Source organism: Lissotriton vulgaris, chromosome 1_1, assembly GCF_964263255.1.
Source record: "Lissotriton vulgaris chromosome 1_1, aLisVul1.2, whole genome shotgun sequence".
NCBI classification, from domain to species: Eukaryota; Metazoa; Chordata; class Amphibia; order Caudata; family Salamandridae; genus Lissotriton; species Lissotriton vulgaris.
This window is the reverse complement of record NC_141685.1, coordinates 1918148264-1918166586: the sequence shown is the minus strand read 5'-3', so window position 1 is coordinate 1918166586 and position 18323 is coordinate 1918148264. Positions and strand designations below refer to the sequence as shown.

The following is an 18323-nucleotide window of genomic DNA, read 5'->3' as shown; positions in this document are numbered from 1 at the left end:
CTTCTTAGCATTTATTTATTTATTTATTTATTTATTTATTTATTTAATTTGTATGGCGCGTTATAACCACCGGGGTCTCTAAGCGCGGTCTGACCAGATTTACATGATAGATGTTAAATTCACTTGGAAACCAGCTATGCACCTAAGACCTGCTCCAGGCTTGTTTAAATAGTACGGTTTTAAGTTTCTTTCTGAAGGAAAGTAGATTGCTCTCCTTCCTGAGCTCTGGATCCAATTTGTTCCATAAAGCTGGGATCGTGTTGGAGAAAGCACGGCCCCCCAGCATGACACTGGTGTTAATAGATCTTGCTGCAGTGTCTGCTGCGTCTAATGCACACTTAATGGAAGTATTGGTTATTATTTTACCTTCCTGTATTAATTGATCTGCCTTTTTCTGATGTTCTTTTGGGAGATGTGCGAGAAGTTTTTCTAACTCATCATAATGTGCCCTGTCGTAACGTGCGAGTAGTGCTTGGGTATTGGCTATACGCCAGCTATTCGCTGCCTGTGATGCTACTCTTTTGCCTGATGCATCTATTAACTTCGACTCTTTATCTGGTGGAGGAGCCTCTCCTGTAGATAATGAGTTTGCTCTTTTACGAGCGTTTGAGACCACCAGCGAGTCTAGAGGTACATGCCCTCTAATAAATATTGGGTCCTTTGGAGCCGCTTTGTATTTTTTATCAATTCTTGGGTTTAACACCCTGGCTCTCACTGGGTTTTCGAATATTTCCTCTGTGTGACTAAGAAGACCCTTCAACATAGGAAGAGTACCTGATGTTCTCTGTGCATTAGGTAGAGTCTCTAACAAGAAATCCTCTATTTGAGGTTCTGTATGCATATCTAGTTTGTGATATTTTGCTGCCCTATTAATGAGCTGCACAAAACCTGTGTTATCATCAGGTGGTGAAGGCTTTGAGGGATATAGCTCTGGGTCGTTGTCCTCATCTGACCCTACATCATAATTTTCCCATGGGTCCTCCTCATCTGGGATAGTTTCGTCATCCCCTTGAGGTTCTCCCTCCCCTAGATCACTGTCTACATCTGACTGAGGTGTAGCTGGTCTTGGTGTGGAAGGTGTAGGAATATTTGGCCTATTGTGAGGAATAGGAGAAGAGGGTGTGACTCTAGGACGAGGAGAAGCAGGAGGAGTTATATTCGTCCCCATTGTTCTCTTTTTTGAAGGAAGAGGTTTATCTTCTGACTGTTCACTCTTTCTCTTCTTCGTGACCACTTTCCCAGTTTGTGGATCAATAAACAAGATCTTTTGTTTGGGATCCGTCTGTTGCTCCTGAATCGGTACCGAAGGTCCTGGTTCCGAGAGGTGCTTTTGTTTTCGATCGTCAGATCTTGTTGTTTTCGACACCGAATGTCTGCTCGATTCCGACTTTCTGGGTATCGAGTGTATCTTGGGCGATAAGGAATATTTATGTTTCGACATGGAATGTTTCGATACCGAGCTCTCCTTTGTATGTAGCCTCGGTGCCGAAGTCGATGTCGCCCTTTTCTCGGATCCGACATGGTGGGAGTCCGAGTGTTTCGGTTTCAGTTTCGGTTTCGTTGCCGGGCCCGAGGGCGGGGTGTCGGAAACTTTTTTCAGCGGTTTGACCGGGCCCGAGGGCGGGGTCGTTACCGCACGGGGTCGGTTTTTCGGTAAGGGGACGTCGTCACTCACGGTTTGTTGCTCGATGAGTTCTTCAACCTCCGACTGGTCCCCTTCCGACCCCGACTGGTCCTCTTCTTCCTCGATTTGCTCGTCTCCGAACAGCTCCGGGATCGCTTCCGCCTGCATTCTGGAAACCTCGTGTCTTCGAGCTCGACGATTTCTAATCGTTAGCTTGGAGGAGAATGCTGCACAGGCTTCGCAGTCCCTGGATTCGTGTTCAGGCGATAGACAGAGGTTGCACACCTCGTGTAGGTCCTTGTGTGGGAACTTAGCACCACACGTTGGACATTTTTTGAATGGAGTCCTTTCCATGGACTCCGGGCTTGACTGCGTCGAGAAAGGCCTCCTGTTCTTCGACGTAGATCCAAGTTTTTCTCTTCGATTTTGAATTTGCAACGCGTCGGAATGGAAATGAACGCGTTCGATAACAATACCGTCGAATTGGAAAGGGAATACGCGCCGATAAATCACTTTCTTCTGAAGTTGATCTGGAGCGTCTCGATCCTCATCCGAACCCGATGGCGGAAAAAAACAATCTAAGGATGGAGCCGATGCCCATGCGCACTACCAACCAAGGGAGGAGTCACCAAGATACAAAAGACTCTCCAAGAGAAAAACAAAGTGCAATCATTCGAGCCCAACACCAGATGACGATCTATTCATAATGTACCATCTGCAGCCCATATGCCTCGAACACATGGTATTGGCCCAAGGTTGGGCCTGGAACCATTTATGGGACACATGAGATGCCATAAGGGGGTATGGTGTGGTGGGGGAGAAGTGCTTCAGTCATCTAGAAGGGTGGTTCCTGGTTGCCTTGTCCCCATCTTACTGCCCCACTAACCACAATGTTGAAGTGGCAAAACTGCCAGCTATCAACGTACACAGAAAAGTGTTTCATTTGAGGGTTGCTGTGCAGTGGTTGAAATTTCCCCGGACTACATGTGACCAACACAGACCCAAGGGCAGTTGTGAAATGCCTTCCTGGTATAAAATTGACTCTCACGCACTGCAAGTGTACTTGCTGTTCCTATGCATGCCCGACAAGTCCGATCAATCGGGTTTGGTGGACTGTGGGCTGGTGCATCCACTTCACTGGCAAGGCCCATCTCAAAAGGGCAAGTTATAGAGAAATACTTGGAGACAAGCTGGTTCACATACACAGCGCCTCAAGGCGCAAGACCCCACACAGGCTGATGGCATGCCAGAGATTACCGAAGACAGCCCAAGATTCGCAAAAGGTGGGAGAAGCAACCCCTCTGTTACGGGATCCAGTACCACCAGGAGACCTTCAGCTACCGAGAGGCACAGACAAAATGCAAAGTACATTGGATGCAATGCTGGGGACAATTGGAACATCCAGAGAGAATCTCTAGTATACAATTGACACAGTGGTGATCAATATGGGGCTTCTGACAGATGATCAACGAAAGTTGGCTGGAAGGGTGACCCAACTGAGCCGTAGTTTTCAAGAATCTAGCTAAAGACCTCTGCATGGACACAGAGGATACAGAACCAGCTAGACACATTGAGATTCTTGGAGGGATAGTGGAGGAAAGTGAGAGACTGCCTACATGGAGAACTTTCACTACTATTGGCATCCTCGGGGGTTTAGTGTCTAAGCACGTGTTGCGACCAGGCATTTTTGCCCCACAGAGGTTGTCTCTCTTCTTCCTCATAGAGCGGGCACATAGGGTCCCGGCCTGCTGTCAGGGAGCCTCACCGCAGTAAATAGTGGTTAAGTTGTTACACTTCAAGGGTCGGGATGCACTCTAGACAGCACCTAGGGCCCAATAAAATTTCAACTGTGGTAACCAAAAGGTACTGATATTCCCAGATTGCATCATAGCTGTGCCAAGCAGAATGGTGACTATTTGATGCCAAATCATCACTCTAGTTATTACTCCTAATCTTATTCCGCATGGCAAGCAAGTATTTCTTGAGTTAAGTAAATGCCCTACATCTAGGGCAGTGCAGCATAAGCCCATGGGTTAGGCTGTGGGAAGGAGCTCATTCAACACCATGCCCCAGAACTTCTGATGTTTTTTCCTTTCTAATATTCCCCACAATCTCAGAGGAGGACGTGTAATGCCACCATGAAATCTCGTTTACAGTGGGACATTCCAGATCACATTTTGAATGTTTTGGCACACCACACTTATGTTATTTTACAGATCGGGAGCTTCATAATAGAAAACATTCAGGCAAATTTCTAAAACCGGACCACTTTCTAATACGGCGTTTGAGTTCTAAGCACATTTCACTGGCTGTCATCGAAAAACCTGCTGCGCGACTGTCCTTTTAAAAATGGCATACATGCTTTTTCATGAATTGGACCTGAAAGTAGTAGGATGGTTCCATGTACCGACCTATGAGTCGGTTATTAAACAAAACAAAAGAGACACTTTTTACCTTGATGTTTTGAGCATCAACGTTAGCACCAGCATCAAGAAGAAGGCTAATTACTGTAGTATTTCCTGCAAGGACAGCCCAATGAAGCGCTGTATTTTTATGGTACTTGTCACCAAGATTCACAGACACATTGAAGGTGAGCAGCAGTCGAGTGGGATCCACACTGAAATATAAAAATACTTTTAAGAACAAAGCTACCCAAGCAGTAAATAAAATAGAACACTTTTGTAACCAGTAAGATTGGTGGTCTGAAGAACTCGCTCAAATACAGTTTAACATTAAATATTTAACCTAAGTGTGCATGTATAAGCAAGAACATGCTGGAGCAAGTTGTCAACATAGATGAACACCAATTTACAACCTACAATTTTAACTTCTTGGCAAGGTTCAATGCAAATGGTCCTGCATCCTTAACACACATTTTTGCCGTTGTGTGGTCCTTTTATGAATAAGGCAAAAGAGGATTTACTCCATTTCCAGCACTAAAGGGAGAAATCTGGAATCTCTCACCTTATTTTCCACCCTCCCACTCAAGGAGTTCATATGTAACACATCTGCCCCAAGGATATTTTACATTACATAAAACCCACCCACTCTTGTTCAGTCACATAAACATCACCATACACCAACACGTTGAGCGCACACAAGTTTATTAAAAACAGAGTTACTAAACTGATCCAAATACGGAAAGCTATGGGTTTTCTGTAGGTAACGTGGTTCAAAATATAGATGTCAATTGTTTATCTACCAGAGCCAATCAATCAATCAATCAATCAATCAAGACATTTGTAGAGCGCACTACTTACCCGGAGGGTCTCAAGGCGCTTTGGGGGGTGGGGGGGGGGGGGGGGTGCTGCTACTGCTCGAACAGCCAGGTCTTGAGCTTCTTCCTGAAGGAGAGGTGGTCCTGGGTCAGGCGCAGGTCGGACGGGAGGGAGTTCCAGGTCTTGGCGGCCAGGTAGGAGAAGGACCTTCCTCCTGTTGTCGTTCTTCGGATGCGGGGGACGGCGGCGAGGGCGTGACTGGCTGATCGGAGATGGCGTTTGAGAGCATAGAAGTTGATGCGGTTGTTGAGGTAGCTCGGGCCTTGATCGTGTAGGGCTTTGTGTGCGTGGGTGAGGAGACGGAAGGTGATTCTTTTGTTGACGGGGAGCCAATGCAGGTTTCTCAGATGTCCGGAGATGTGGCTGTGTCGTGGGATGTCGAGGATAAGTCTGGCTGAGGTGTTCTGGATCCGCTGGAGTCTCTTCTGGAGCTTGGCGGTGGTTCCGGCATAGAGGGTGTTGCCGTCGTCCAGACGGCTGGTGACGAGGGCCTGGGTGACCGTCTTCCTGGTCTCGGTGGGGATCCACCGGAAGATCTTCCGTAGCATGCGCAGGATGTTGAAGCACGACGAGGAGACGTCATTGACTTGTCTGGTCATGGAGAGGGAGGAGTCCAGGATGAAGCCCAGGTTGCGTGCGTGGTCTGTCGGTTTGGGTGCGGTGCCAAGGGCGGGGGGCCACCAGGAGTCGTCCCAGGCGGAGGGCGAGGAGCCCAGGTTGAGGACTTCCGTCTTGTCAGAGTTCAGTTTCAGGCGGCTGGTCGTCATCCACTCGGCTACGTTTTTCATCCCTTCGTGAAGGTCGGCTTTGGCGGCGGCGGGGTCGTTGGTCAGGGAGAGGATCAGCTGGGTGTCGTCAGCGTAGGAGATGATGTTGAGGTTGTGTTGGTGTGCGATGGCCGCGAGGGGGCTCATATAGACGTTGAAGAGGGTGGGGCTCAGCGAGGATCCTTGAGGGACGCCGCAGATGACTTCGGTGGCTTCTGACTTGTACGGTGGTAGACGGACTCTCTGTGTTCTTCCGTCGAGGAAGGAGATGATCCATTCCAGTGCCTTCTCCTGGATTCCGACGTTGCTGAGGCGCTGCACTAGGGTGCGGTGGCAGACAGTGTCGAATGCAGCGGAGAGGTCTAGGAGGATGAGGGCCGCTGTTTCTCCGTTGTCCATCAGGGCTCGGATGTCATCGGTGGCAGCGATGAGGGCGGTCTCGGTGCTGTGGTTGGCTCGGAAGCCAGACTGTGAGCGGTCGAGGGATCCATTCGTCTCGAGGAAGGCGGCCAGCTGTTTGTTGACGGTCTTCTCGATGACTTTGGCTGGAAACGGGAGGAGCGAGATGGGGCGGTAATTCTTGAGTTCGGTGGGGTCCGCTGTAGGTTTCTCGAGTAGGGCGCCGAGTTCGGCGTGCTTCCAGCTCTCCGGGAAGGTGGCGGTGTCGAAGGAGGTGTTGATGATGTCCTGCAGGTGGGGTGCGATGACAGCGTCGGCCTTGTTGAAGACGTGGTGAGGGCAGGGGTCGGTTGGAGATCCGGAGTGGATGGAGTTCATCATGCGGACGGTGTCTTCGGTGCTGATCGGAGTCCAGGCGCGGAGGGTGGTGGTGGGGGGCGGTGGTTCGGTCGTGGCATGCGTCGGTTGAGTGCTGAAGCTGTTGTGTATGTCCGCGATCTTGTTGTGGAAGTAGGAGGCGAGGGAGTTGCAGAGGTCTTGCGACGGGGTGATGTCGTTGTTTCCGGTGTTGGGGTTGGAGAGCTCTTTCACGATGTTGAAGAGTTCCTTGCAGTTGTGTGCGTTGTTGTCCAGCCGGTCCTTGAATGCAGTTTTCTTGGTGGCGCGGATCAGTTGGTGGTGCTTCCGGGTGGCAAGCTTGAGGGTGGTCATGTTGTCCGGTGTTGGTTCCCTTCTCCAGGCTTTCTCGAGGGCTCTGCAGTTCTTCTTGGAGCTCTTGAGTTTGTCGGTGAACCATGGGGCCTTCTTGCTGCTGGGTCTGCTGGGCGGGGTCCTCAGTGGGACGAGTTCGTCCGTGCAGTTGCTGATCCACTTTGTGAGGTTGTCGGCAGCCTGGCTGGGGTTCGCTGAGCTGGCGGGAGGGTGCTGGCTCAGGGAAGCAGCGAGCTGGTCGGCTGTGATCTTGTTCCAGCTTCTTCGAGCAACCTGTTGCTGGTGGTGGTGGATCGTCGTTTTTTTGAAGGTGAAGTGGACGCAGCTGTGGTCCGTCCAGTGGAGTCCGGTGGAGTGGCTGAAGGCGATGTCTTTGCTGGATGAGAAGACGGCGTCGAGTGTGTGTCCGGCGAGGTGGGTGGGGGTGGACACCAGCTGCTTGAGACCGAGGTTGGCGAGGTTGTCGAGCAGGGTGGTGGTGTTGCGGTCGTTGTTGTTCTCCAGGTGGAAGTTGATGTCCCCCAGGAGGATGTAGTCAGCGGAGGGGAGGGCATGCGGGCTGATGAAGTCGGCGATGTCCTCGCTGAATTGTGTGCGTGGTCCCGGGGGTCGGTAGATCAGGATGCCTCTGAGGGTGGTTTTGGGGTCCCTGTGGATCTGGAAGTGCAGGTGTTCGGCGGTTGTCAGGGTGTCGTCGGTGTTGGTCTTGATGCGGATGGTGTCCCTGTAGATGATGGCGATGCCTCCTCCAGTCTGGTTGTCGCGGTCTCTTCGGGTGATCTTGTAGCCCTCTGGGATGGCGATGGCTATGTCGGGTGCTGAGGAGTCGTTCATCCAGGTTTCCGTGAGGAAGGCAACGTCAGGAGCTGTGGTGTCGAGGAGGTTCCAGAGTTCGATGGCGTGTCTGTGGACGGAGCGGGTGTTGAGGAGGATGCACTTCAGGTGGTTGCTGCTGGTGTTCGGCTTGGCGGGTGCTGGTGCGGGGCAGGTCCGGATGCAGGTGAACTTGCAGGCGTGGCAGCTGAAGGGTCCGTGGGTTGGTCTCGGGGTGGCTCGGTAGCATCCCGGGATTCGGCCGGTGTTGAGTGCGTTGAGGGTGGCGGCATCGTAAGTCCCGCGGGTGGGCTGGTGTCTGCGGGGCCCAGGGGTCCTGGCACTGGGCGCGGTCCAGGCGTGGACGGGCGCAGACGGCTTACCTTTGGCGCACCTTCGGCGCTCAATCAGTGCTCCCGCTGCGCGCGTCCGCTGCGCGGTCGCTGGGGGGGCGTCATAAGTGAGGAGCCGGGCGGGCGGGTCAGCTGGGTGGCGGGAGCGGGGCGGCCAATGGGCAGGAGAGGGGCGGAGACGCCGGGGGGGCAGTGGCGGGAAGGAGGGCGGCTCGAGGGAGCGCACAGGAGGGGGAGGGCAGCACAAGGGGTACAGAAGGAGAGAAGGGGGTGGCAAGTTTAGCAAATGCGAGGGGGGGGGATAGGTTAAGGACCAGGGGGAAACAGGAGAAGAACAAGGGAGGCAAGAGATATAGCGGGGGGGAGCAGGTGAGGAGGCGAGTGGGGCAAGAAAACAGAACGGGCGGAAACGGGATAAAAATACCAGGGGAGCTAGTGGACAGTGCAAGCAGCAGGCGCACAGTAACACCGGGGGAAAGCAGGCACGCCGCAGCAGACAAACAGCGGCTGGAACGGGGTTGTGCAAAGGCAGTGCACAGCACTCAGCAGGGCAGCAGGGCAGGGTCCTGGCCACGGCGGGCAGGAGCAGCGGAGGTGGGGCGACCTCACCTGGGACAGGCTCGAGCCAGAAATCGTTCAGTCAGGCAGATGGAAAAAAAACATGTAAGCCATCAAAGCAAGAAATCTAAGAGTAGTAGACACAAAATACAAATTTGCTGAAGAACAGTAAGAGTCATTTCTCTTACAAACAATGCCACAGCTTAGTTGGAGTCCGCATTAACAGTTGGTTGGAATAATGCAACTCCCCGAAACTCAGGCATTCACCATGATCAGCACACGTTTAGTAGAATTAAAACAAGCATTGGCATAGCCAATAGGTCTCGCATTTGGGACCTTATAAGTGTTTAGCCATGCAACAGTTGGTGTTGTTGCACCAAGGATATTCTGCTGCATAGCTAAATTCTTATGGGGCCCAAAAAGTGAGACTTATTGGCTATGCCAATGCTGGTTTGTTTTTTGTTGTGGGTATTGTTTAAGGTGCCAGATCTACAATAGCTGGACATGGTTTTTGTTAACAGTTCTTTGCATCAAATGAACTTGTTTTCATTTCTCTGAATGTTGTTTCCATTCTGGTTGTAGGAAGCAGTCATTCCCGGGGGTGTAGGGGTGCCTAACTGTGCGCATGCGCCGAACTCTGCAAATGAGAAAAAGCCTGGTGCAGGTCAATTTAAAAGTGTGGAGTGAGTGAGCCCCAGGCAGCATGACTCACTCACACAGGAGTTCATGCACTGCACCTGCATACTCAGCACGGTTTAAGGAAACTCTACCCACTCCCTCCCAGGCATCGAACACATATTTACCAAGAAACTGAGTACAGCCTGCCTGCTGCACTGATGGCTGGAGGTGTTTGTGCCAGGTGGAAGCGTGCACCGACGGCTGGTAGTGTGTGTTCCTGGTGAAAGCGTGCACTGCGCGCTGGTGGTGTATGTGCCCGGTGAAAGTGTGCACCGGCGGCTGGTGGTGTGTGTGTTTGTGTACCTGGTGAAAGCATGCACTGACAGCTGATGGTGTGTGCCTAGAGGAAGCATGCACCAACGGCTGGTAGTGTGTGTTCCTGGTGAAAGCGTACACCGACGGCTGCTGGTGTATGCCTGATGGAAGCGCGCACTGACGGCTGGTGTTGTGTGTGCCTGGTGGAAGCATGCACTGACGCCTGGAGGTGTGTGTGCCTGGTGGAAGCGTGCACTGACGGCTGGTGGTGGGTGCCTATTGGAAGCGTGCACCGACAGCTGGTACTGTGTGACGGCTGGTAGTGTGTGTGTGCCTGGTGAAAGTGTTCACCGACGGCTGGTGGTGTGTGTGCCTAGTGAAAGCGTGCACTGATGGCTGGTGGTGTGTGTGCCTGGTGAAAGCGTGCACTGACGGCTGGTGGTGTGTGTGCCTGGTGAAAGCGTGCACTGACGGCTGGTGGTGTGTGTGCCTGGTGAAAGCGTGCACCGACGGCTGGTGGTGTGTGCCTGGTGGAAACATGCACCGACGGCTGGTGGTGTGTGCCTGGTGGAAGAGTGCACCGACAGCTGGTACTGTGTGACGGCTGGTAGTGTGTGTGCCTGATGAAAGTGTACACTGACGGCTGGTGGTGTGTGTGTCTGGAGGAAGCGTGCACTGACGGCTCGTGGTGTGTGTGCCTGGTGGAAGCGTGCACTGACGGCTGGTGGAAGCATGCAGTGACGGCTGGTGGTGTGTGTGCCTGGTGGAAGCGTGCACTGACGGCTGGTGGTATGTGTGCCTGGTAGAAGCGTGCACTGACGGCTGGTGTGTTTGTGCCTGGTTGAAGCGTGCACGGACAGCAGGTGGTGTGTGTGCCTGGTGGAAGTGTGCACGGATGGCTGGTGGTGTTTGTGCCTGGTGGAAGCGTGCACAGACGGCTGGTGGTGTGTGTGCCTGGTGGAAGCAGGAGCATTCAGTGATAGAAGACACAAATGAAACTGACGAAGACGGAGGGGGAGAAGGTGGGGGTGTGCAAGCAGAGGAGTATGGTTCACAGCTAGAAGACCTAAATGAAGCTGACCAGGAAGGAGGGGGAAAAGGGAGGGGTGGTAGTGCAAGCAGGGGAGACTGATTATAGCAATAAAAACATCGATGGCAGCTGTGCACGTGCACAAGCTCGTGAACGCAAGCTGTAGGCCACCAAAAGCCTCTGGTGGCACTTTTAAAAGTCACTTACTAAATGTCTCAAAGAGACAGCGCTGTCTCAGGCGAGACCTAAAAAGGAGAGGACTGATTGATAACAGAAACACTTCAGAATTGATCTCTTCCATACTGCACACAAACTCCATTCAAGTATATACCTGCAAAACAATAGACAGAATGTAACATCCATCTAAACTTAAACAAGACTGAACATATATCACCTGTGTGTCCTGTAGGCTGCCCACATTAATGGTGTCATTCCATTCTGATCCATCATGTCGACATCCTTTTAAAGGGCAAAAATTGCAAGTTAGAAGAAATAAATGAACATGGATGCACCGCAGACCAGCTACAAACAAGAACAAAAAAAAACCCTTAAGATATTCTATCCCCATTCATTATTAAAAAGCATCTCACTAGCACACAACCCCCAGCAGACCATCCAACACTATTGGGAAGTGCATACATGCTTTTTAACTCACGAAATGAGAACCACGGCTGTGATAACCAGTGGGAGATGGTCAACTCATGCAACCTGTACATGTTTTACCTATGCACAATAGACCCCTCAATGTAATCATTTTTCAAGGAGCATGTAGACAGTTGCGTACAGTGGGTGGTACTATTTTAGTCACCGGAGGTAGACCATCTATGAAAGGGAGTAGTAGATCCAAATAACGTGAATAAATCACCCAGGCAGCTAATGAGGGCAATAAGGATTCTAAAGAGGGTGAGATCTTTCACATTAGAAGAGGATGAGAAAGGTTACAGGAAGACAATGTATTAGTACATTCAAACACCAATGGAGAACTGGCGTTTCTATATCAGCAGCTGGGCGTACATGTTCGGGAGTACATGACAGACAAGGGACAGTACGGCATGAAGATCGGAAGGGGCCAGAGCTTCTTCGACTGGTGCTGGGAACTCTGCTGTGGCAGGGACACAGACTTATTACAGGACCAACGCTCAAGCTCTTTAGAGCGTGTGTGTATTTCCAACATGGAATCCCACAACGATGCTCTCTGGGGAAGTAGAGTCCCATGAGCAAAATTGTTTGCCGACAAGCATTTGCCTTAAACTCAAGTAGGTGGAACATCTGTCGTTTCTATACCACCCCTAGGTGGGGTGGCTTGCTGACTAGCTTCTAAGAGATTCTGTTTTTATTCATTTTAGGGGGGCAGAGATGCTAGTGACATTTTTTTCATCCTCGACAGTGATGTATCACATGGCTTTCTACAGCTTGACCTACTACACAATACTGTGGAATATCTTCCGATTGCTACTTCATATATTTTTGGTTGCTCACTAGTGTCACTTTTGATTCATGTAACTTACTGCTGCATTTGTATTTTGCTTAAGTATATCGTCAGTATTATACTTCTACTTGTATTCTGTACATTTCTGCAAACTGCACCCATTTCACTTTTTATTCCTGTAATGCACCGATGACTACCTCATGTATTTTGGTTCCTTACTATGGTCACTTTTGTTCCATGTAACTTATTGTTTGCGCTTGTACGCTGCCTCCTAGCCGCACCTACCTATACCGCCATCCCAACATGGATCCCATCGGCAGGCATACATATAAAATCAACTACCCACCCGCAATCACCAAAAAAGCCGCTAAACGCTTTAAACACAACTTCCTGAGGTCCCACCCTGAAACCCCCTTTGCAGACACCTACTTCGCACCGGTCAATGGATCCCTGAACACTGATATCATCTTCCACACCACACGCAGAGCTCAATGGAGAAAAGCGTTCCTCACCTTACTCACTGTCTCCACCACCAGGAAATCCGCTCATGGACTAACTCTCCATCACACCATCCCAACTCTTCCCAGGCAGAACTACCATTACTATCTACAATAACGGGATTGTCCTAATCCAATCCACAGACAGGAACCTGGAACTACTAGAAAACCTGTTCCCCACTTTCAAAGAGCACCTCTCCAATCCTAGGACCCCCACTAATATCACCTCCAATTCTATCACCCCTGACCTCACAACCCCTACCCACAACCCTTCTAACCTAGTTCAGCCTCAGAACGACACGCACCTCACCTCTACCCCCAGCACCTTAGTCAATGACCTACCTGCTGTAGCTACCCTACACTCCTCAATCACAGACACAGATCTCTCCCCCACATGCACCAGCCGCACACCCACCCCCCCCCCCCACCAACACTCGGACCTCCACTCATACCACTCCCATTCCTTTCACCCCTGACTCCACTGCTCTCACCCACAACCCCACCCCCTCCCCCCCTACCAACCCACGGACCTCCACGCATACCATTAACACTCCTCTCACCCCTGACATCACAGCTCCCACCCACAACACATCTAACTTAGTTCAGCACCAGAACGACACGCACAACGACAAATCCCACCCTTTACCCCCCCATTCTCAGTCCCCACTACCCTCTAACTAACTACGCAGAACACACCTCCTCTCTTAATTTAACTCCCTCTCCTCACAACAGGACCATCTCCAATCCCATTTCCCCCCCCCATTCTCAGCCCCCATTACCCTTCCTGCACCCCCACCACCACTAACATACACCCATCCTCCACCCTGCTCTCTCCGCCTACCACCAATGCCCTCACTCATACCACCAACCTCCTCCCTACCTCATCCACACCCCTCCCGCCCAAACCCTCTCTCCTCCCGAACACCATCCCGTACACTGACACAACGGAGCCCTGCACTAACACCAGCCCACTCCCCCACCTGCACGCTAATTCCCTGCTCAGTCATTCACCTCTGATTTCCACTCCCACCTCCAACACCTACCCCACGTTGGACAAGATTATGGCCACCCTCATCCAGGTCAAAGAAGACATGCACATCATCAAAGAACTACTCTCCACACACCCCATACACCCCTCACCCACCTCCACCTCCCCTCCCAACATGTCCCCCACCCTTCCGGTTGACTCTCACTCAACACTCCCCACACTGGACTTCAATCCCTGTTAGCAATCGCAACAACCGCCCTCATCGCCCCTGCAACCCTCTTTCGGACCTCGACACACTCACCCTCCTCCGCGCCTACGACCCAGCCCCCCAGACATCCACCACACACCTCACCATTCCCACGATACACTCAAATCCCCTTAGACCCCCCCACTCTAAACAGCAGAATCTCCATCCCTAATAACCTTAGAAAAGTCCCTCTCTCTCTAGAACCCTCTACCACCCTCAACACACCCCGTCTCAAATGCATTCTCCTCAACTGCATATCGGCCTCGAAACATTCCGCCGCCATCGCTGATCTCATCTTAACACTCGACCTTGACCTAATCCTTTTAACTGAAACATGGCTAACTGAATCTTCGTCACCTATAATGGATATTCTGGTTCCTCCCAACTACCACATCATTAGACTTGACAGGTCCGGCAAAATAGGTGGTGGAATCACATGCATCTACAGGAACCTCTCTGTTCTGAAAGTCAACTCCACCTCCCTACCATCCCCTACATCCTGTGAATACATCTGCCTCGACATTATCAGTGAGGGCAAACTGATATGCTCTATTCACGGCATTTACCCCCCACCCAGGGACAACCTCACCTTTTCCCAACAAATCATGGATATGATCTCAAACAATTCCGGACGGCAGCTCACCCAAATATACCTTCGCGACTTCAACCTCCACTGGAACGATCGCAATGACGCGGTGGTAAATAGCCTTAAAAATGTCCTCAATGCACTTGACCTCACCCAAATATGCAACAGCCCGACCTTATCTCCAAAAAGGACTATATCCAACTCGAGCCCATCCAACCCTGTGACTGGTCAGATCATCATATTGTCACATTCTTCATCAATGAAAAAGTTAAATTTAACCCGGTTCAATCCTCCAAGCCCAAAATCTGGAAAAAAGACCTGAAAAAACTCAACCCAAGCTCTCTGCCTCCTAACAGCTGCAATCTACTACTTCCACCTACTGCTACGGACGTTCAATCCTTGACTGACCACTACCTCAACACTATGACCTCAATAATTAATGAGGCTGCACCTATGCAGCTAAAAAGAGTCTCCATTAAAATCTCCAATCCATGGTACGACGGGAGTCTCAATGAGGATAGACGAGACATGCGAATGGCAGAGCGCACCTGGAGATCAGCTCCCTCTGCACTGCACCTAAAAACTCTGAAGAAAAAGAGAAACGCCTATTTCAGGAAAATAAAACGCTCAAAATCAGACTTCTTCAGCCTCCAGCTCGACCAAGCAAAAAACCGCCCGAGAAAACTGTTTGAGCTAATCAGAACACAATCCAAGGAACAACCCCAACCACTCAGCACAGTGCGCGAAGCACCCGCCTGTGAAGACTTCTCCGCTTACTTTATCCAAAAAACTGATAACATAAAGAGCGATCTCCTCATTGACGCAAGCCTCTACTCCAAACCCCACTGCATAGCACCCACTGAACCAAAAAACAATGCTACATGGTCATCCTTTGACACCTACTCTGAAGAAGAAATTGGCAAACTGCTCAGCACCCTGAAACCATCCAATCACCTCACGGACCCCCTTCCTGCTAACGCTGTAAAAGACTTTACCCCTTTGCTTCTCCCACTCTGGACTAAAATTATCAACAGCTCACTTCAACAAGGAACCATACCTGACTCCCTCAAAGTTGGACAAGTCACACCCATACTAAAGAAACCTACAGCCGACCCCTCTGATCTGAACAACTACCGTCCCATTACCAATATTCCCACTCTCGCCAAACTGCTGGAAAAATGAGCACAACTACAATTGACTAAACACATTGATCAGTTTGAACTCCTCAACCCTCATCTATCAGGCTTCCGAGCAGGGCACAGTACAGAAACTGCTATGACTCACATAATTGACGACGCACTTCAAATCCTAGACCAAAACGACACCTGCCTCCTCATCCTTCTTGATCTCTCTTCAGCATTCGACACCGTTAAACATGAGAAGTTACTCGAACTACTAAACACAAGAATGGGTATATCTGGAACTGTTCTCAAGTGGTTCACTTCCTTTCTATACAACAGGTCGCAGAAATTCAAGAGCAACAACATGATGTCCTCGCCAATACATGTATCGCTAGGCGTCCCCCAAGGATCCTCCCTATCCCCGACTCTGTTCAACCTAATTATGGAGCCTCTCACCACCTTGCTACAAGCAACCAATGTACACTTTCACATGTACGCCGATGACACCCAACTTTATCTCAAATTACAATCCCCCAAAGACATTTTGCTCCTGAACTCAACGATCAGAAGCACCCAATCCTGGCTTGCCGATAATCATCTCAAACTCAATGCTCTGAAAACAGAGTTCCTTCTGATCTCACCTCCAGCGAAGATCTCTACCACTCAAATTTGGTTTAAACACCTAACCGCACTCAATGTCCAACCCACCATTGTGGACTCAGCAAAATCTTTAGGCATAACACTTGACACCAATCTCAATATGCAGCAACATATCAGCAAGGCAACTAAGGGAGCGAACTTCCAAATCTATACCCTGAGGAAACTTAAACCCTTCCTCCCAGCCAAAGACTTCCAAACTGCAGTACAAGCACTAGTCATCCCTCGAATAGAATATGGCAGTATCGCCCTCTGCAGTCTCCCCCTAACTACTACCGCACCCCTAAGAGCTTCTCTAAACGCTGCAGCGAGACTCATCACTGGGTCAAAAAAGCACTCGCATATTTCCCCTGACTTGAAATCCCTGAACTGGCTGCCTTTTGAAGCCAGAATACATCTGAAAATCGCCTGCTTGACACACAAGGCGGTACACCTGAACTCACCCGGCTACCTCACTCAGAAGCTGACAATCTCTGGCAGCTCTAGAAACACTAGAGGCACAAACAATCTTCTGCTGAAGCCTCGAAGATTCCGGAAGGAAAAAACTTATAAACGCTGCTTCTCAGGAATGGCACCCAGGATCTGGAACTCACTCCCTCCTGAAACCAGGCTCATCTCCTCCAATACACTTTAAGAAAGAAGTAAAAGCTATCCTCATGGCTAAATACACCTGAGCTATTATTTCGGACTCTTAAAGACTCTGAACCGATCTGTACTACTTGTTCGACCCCTTTGCCAACTGTATTACTTGTATTATTGATTTACTTGATTGGCTTTGCCCCCACCTATTTGTACTGCTAGCTTTATTGACTTACCTGGTTGACTATGCTCCCTCATGTACCCCCTCTTTGTAAAGCGCTCTGATATCTGCAAAGATCTTGTTCGCGCTATATAAAACTTTCTAAATAAATAAAAATAAATTACAATCCTTGTGGATCTGCTCATACGAAAAGTTGTTTATACCATTACTTTTTTTCATTACAGGCTCAATAGTTTCCCTTCACGTCGTGGCTCCAAGGTCACTGCATCACACGACCTGAGCCCACACAGCCTTGTTCTTCAAAGTAAAAACAACACTAGGATCTTGAACAGCATTGATCATGCAATCCTGAGACAGGCCATTATCTGTGATGGTAGTGTGCAGGGCACATATAGACATCTCCGCTCTACCAATAATGTCATTAGAGGTCATCTTTGATATGACCCATACCCATTTCTTCATATGACCCCTGTCCAAAGGCAATTCACCAGGCCTTGGGCCCAGTCACAGGGTTACACATCTGTTATGTCATCAACTCTTCTCTGACCTCTGGTTTGATGCTGCTCTCTCTATAAAAAGGGTACGGTTACATCATTATTTAATAAACCTGATCTGGACAGAAGCATTTTTAAAAACAATTCTATGTGGGGTCGGACTCAGGAGGTAAAGACTTTGACCCGTACATGGTTCACCTTTGTGTTGGGCATGCTCTCCTTGTTGATGACTCTCTCAGTACTCCTCTGGGTGAACAGAACTATCAAAGACTTCATATGGGGGTCAAAGAGGCCTTGCTGGCAGTCAGGAGGATCCTTGCCCATAGATTCACCGGGGGCCTAAGCCTCCTATCCGTGGAACATTATTGCATGCCCTTCACCTAGCACAACTGGCATACATGCATATTCAGGTCCGAGAATCCTCCATAATGGGTCACGATTGAGAACCGCCTGACAGGTGGCTTGCCGGGATTGCATTTCCTCCATCTTCAAGACCTGTCCACCATCGGGACTGTTGCAGGCCATGAACAAAACTTGGGCATAAACCCATAAGCTCCTCTTGATGGGCGTACGCCTGATTGACCAAGTGCCCATTTGAAATAACGAGGTCATCCACATTGGGGAGATATGATCAATTAGGTCCCCTGGCAAGTGGCAGGGATCCACACCCTCGCTCACCTGCTGTTCCACGGCGAGCTCAAGACATTTGTGGCACCACGGGACGAATTTGGTCTGCCACTAGTGCAGCAGTGGCGATACGTATATCTGCACTATTGCTTGATCAGGGGAGGGAGAACATGGCGGCTAGCAGGCGTGGCTAGTCGGGAGACTCTGGAGCCTCGGGTGTCTGTGCTGTGCGGGGTATGAGCGGGGCAGCGAACGGTAAAAAATGCTGTTCTAACCTTTTTTTTTCTTCTTGGTATCCTCGGCTATCCTCGGCGCAAGCGGGAACTACTACAGCAATACAGTAGCCGCCAAACTAGGACCGAACTAACAACTCAGGCTGGATGGCGGAGAGCGGAGGTAAGCGGGCGTAGCCGTAGCCCGAGCTACAGGGTGCTTGTACCGGCCCCGAGCT

The 18323-nt window shown here is 50.3% G+C and overlaps 1 protein-coding gene across 1 annotated transcript in view; it reads right to left on the bottom strand.

Moving 5' to 3' along the window:
* Positions 1 to 18323, bottom strand: part of ZDHHC17 (zDHHC palmitoyltransferase 17) — a 520726-nt gene that overhangs the window by 313879 nt on the left and 188524 nt on the right. The window contains exons 6-7 of the mRNA XM_086919563.1: positions 10861 to 10925; positions 4079 to 4241 (exon numbers count right to left, since the gene is read on the bottom strand). Coding sequence (XP_086775689.1) covers positions 4079 to 4241; positions 10861 to 10925 — 228 coding nt within the window. The remainder of the gene's footprint in view (positions 1 to 4078; positions 4242 to 10860; positions 10926 to 18323) is intronic.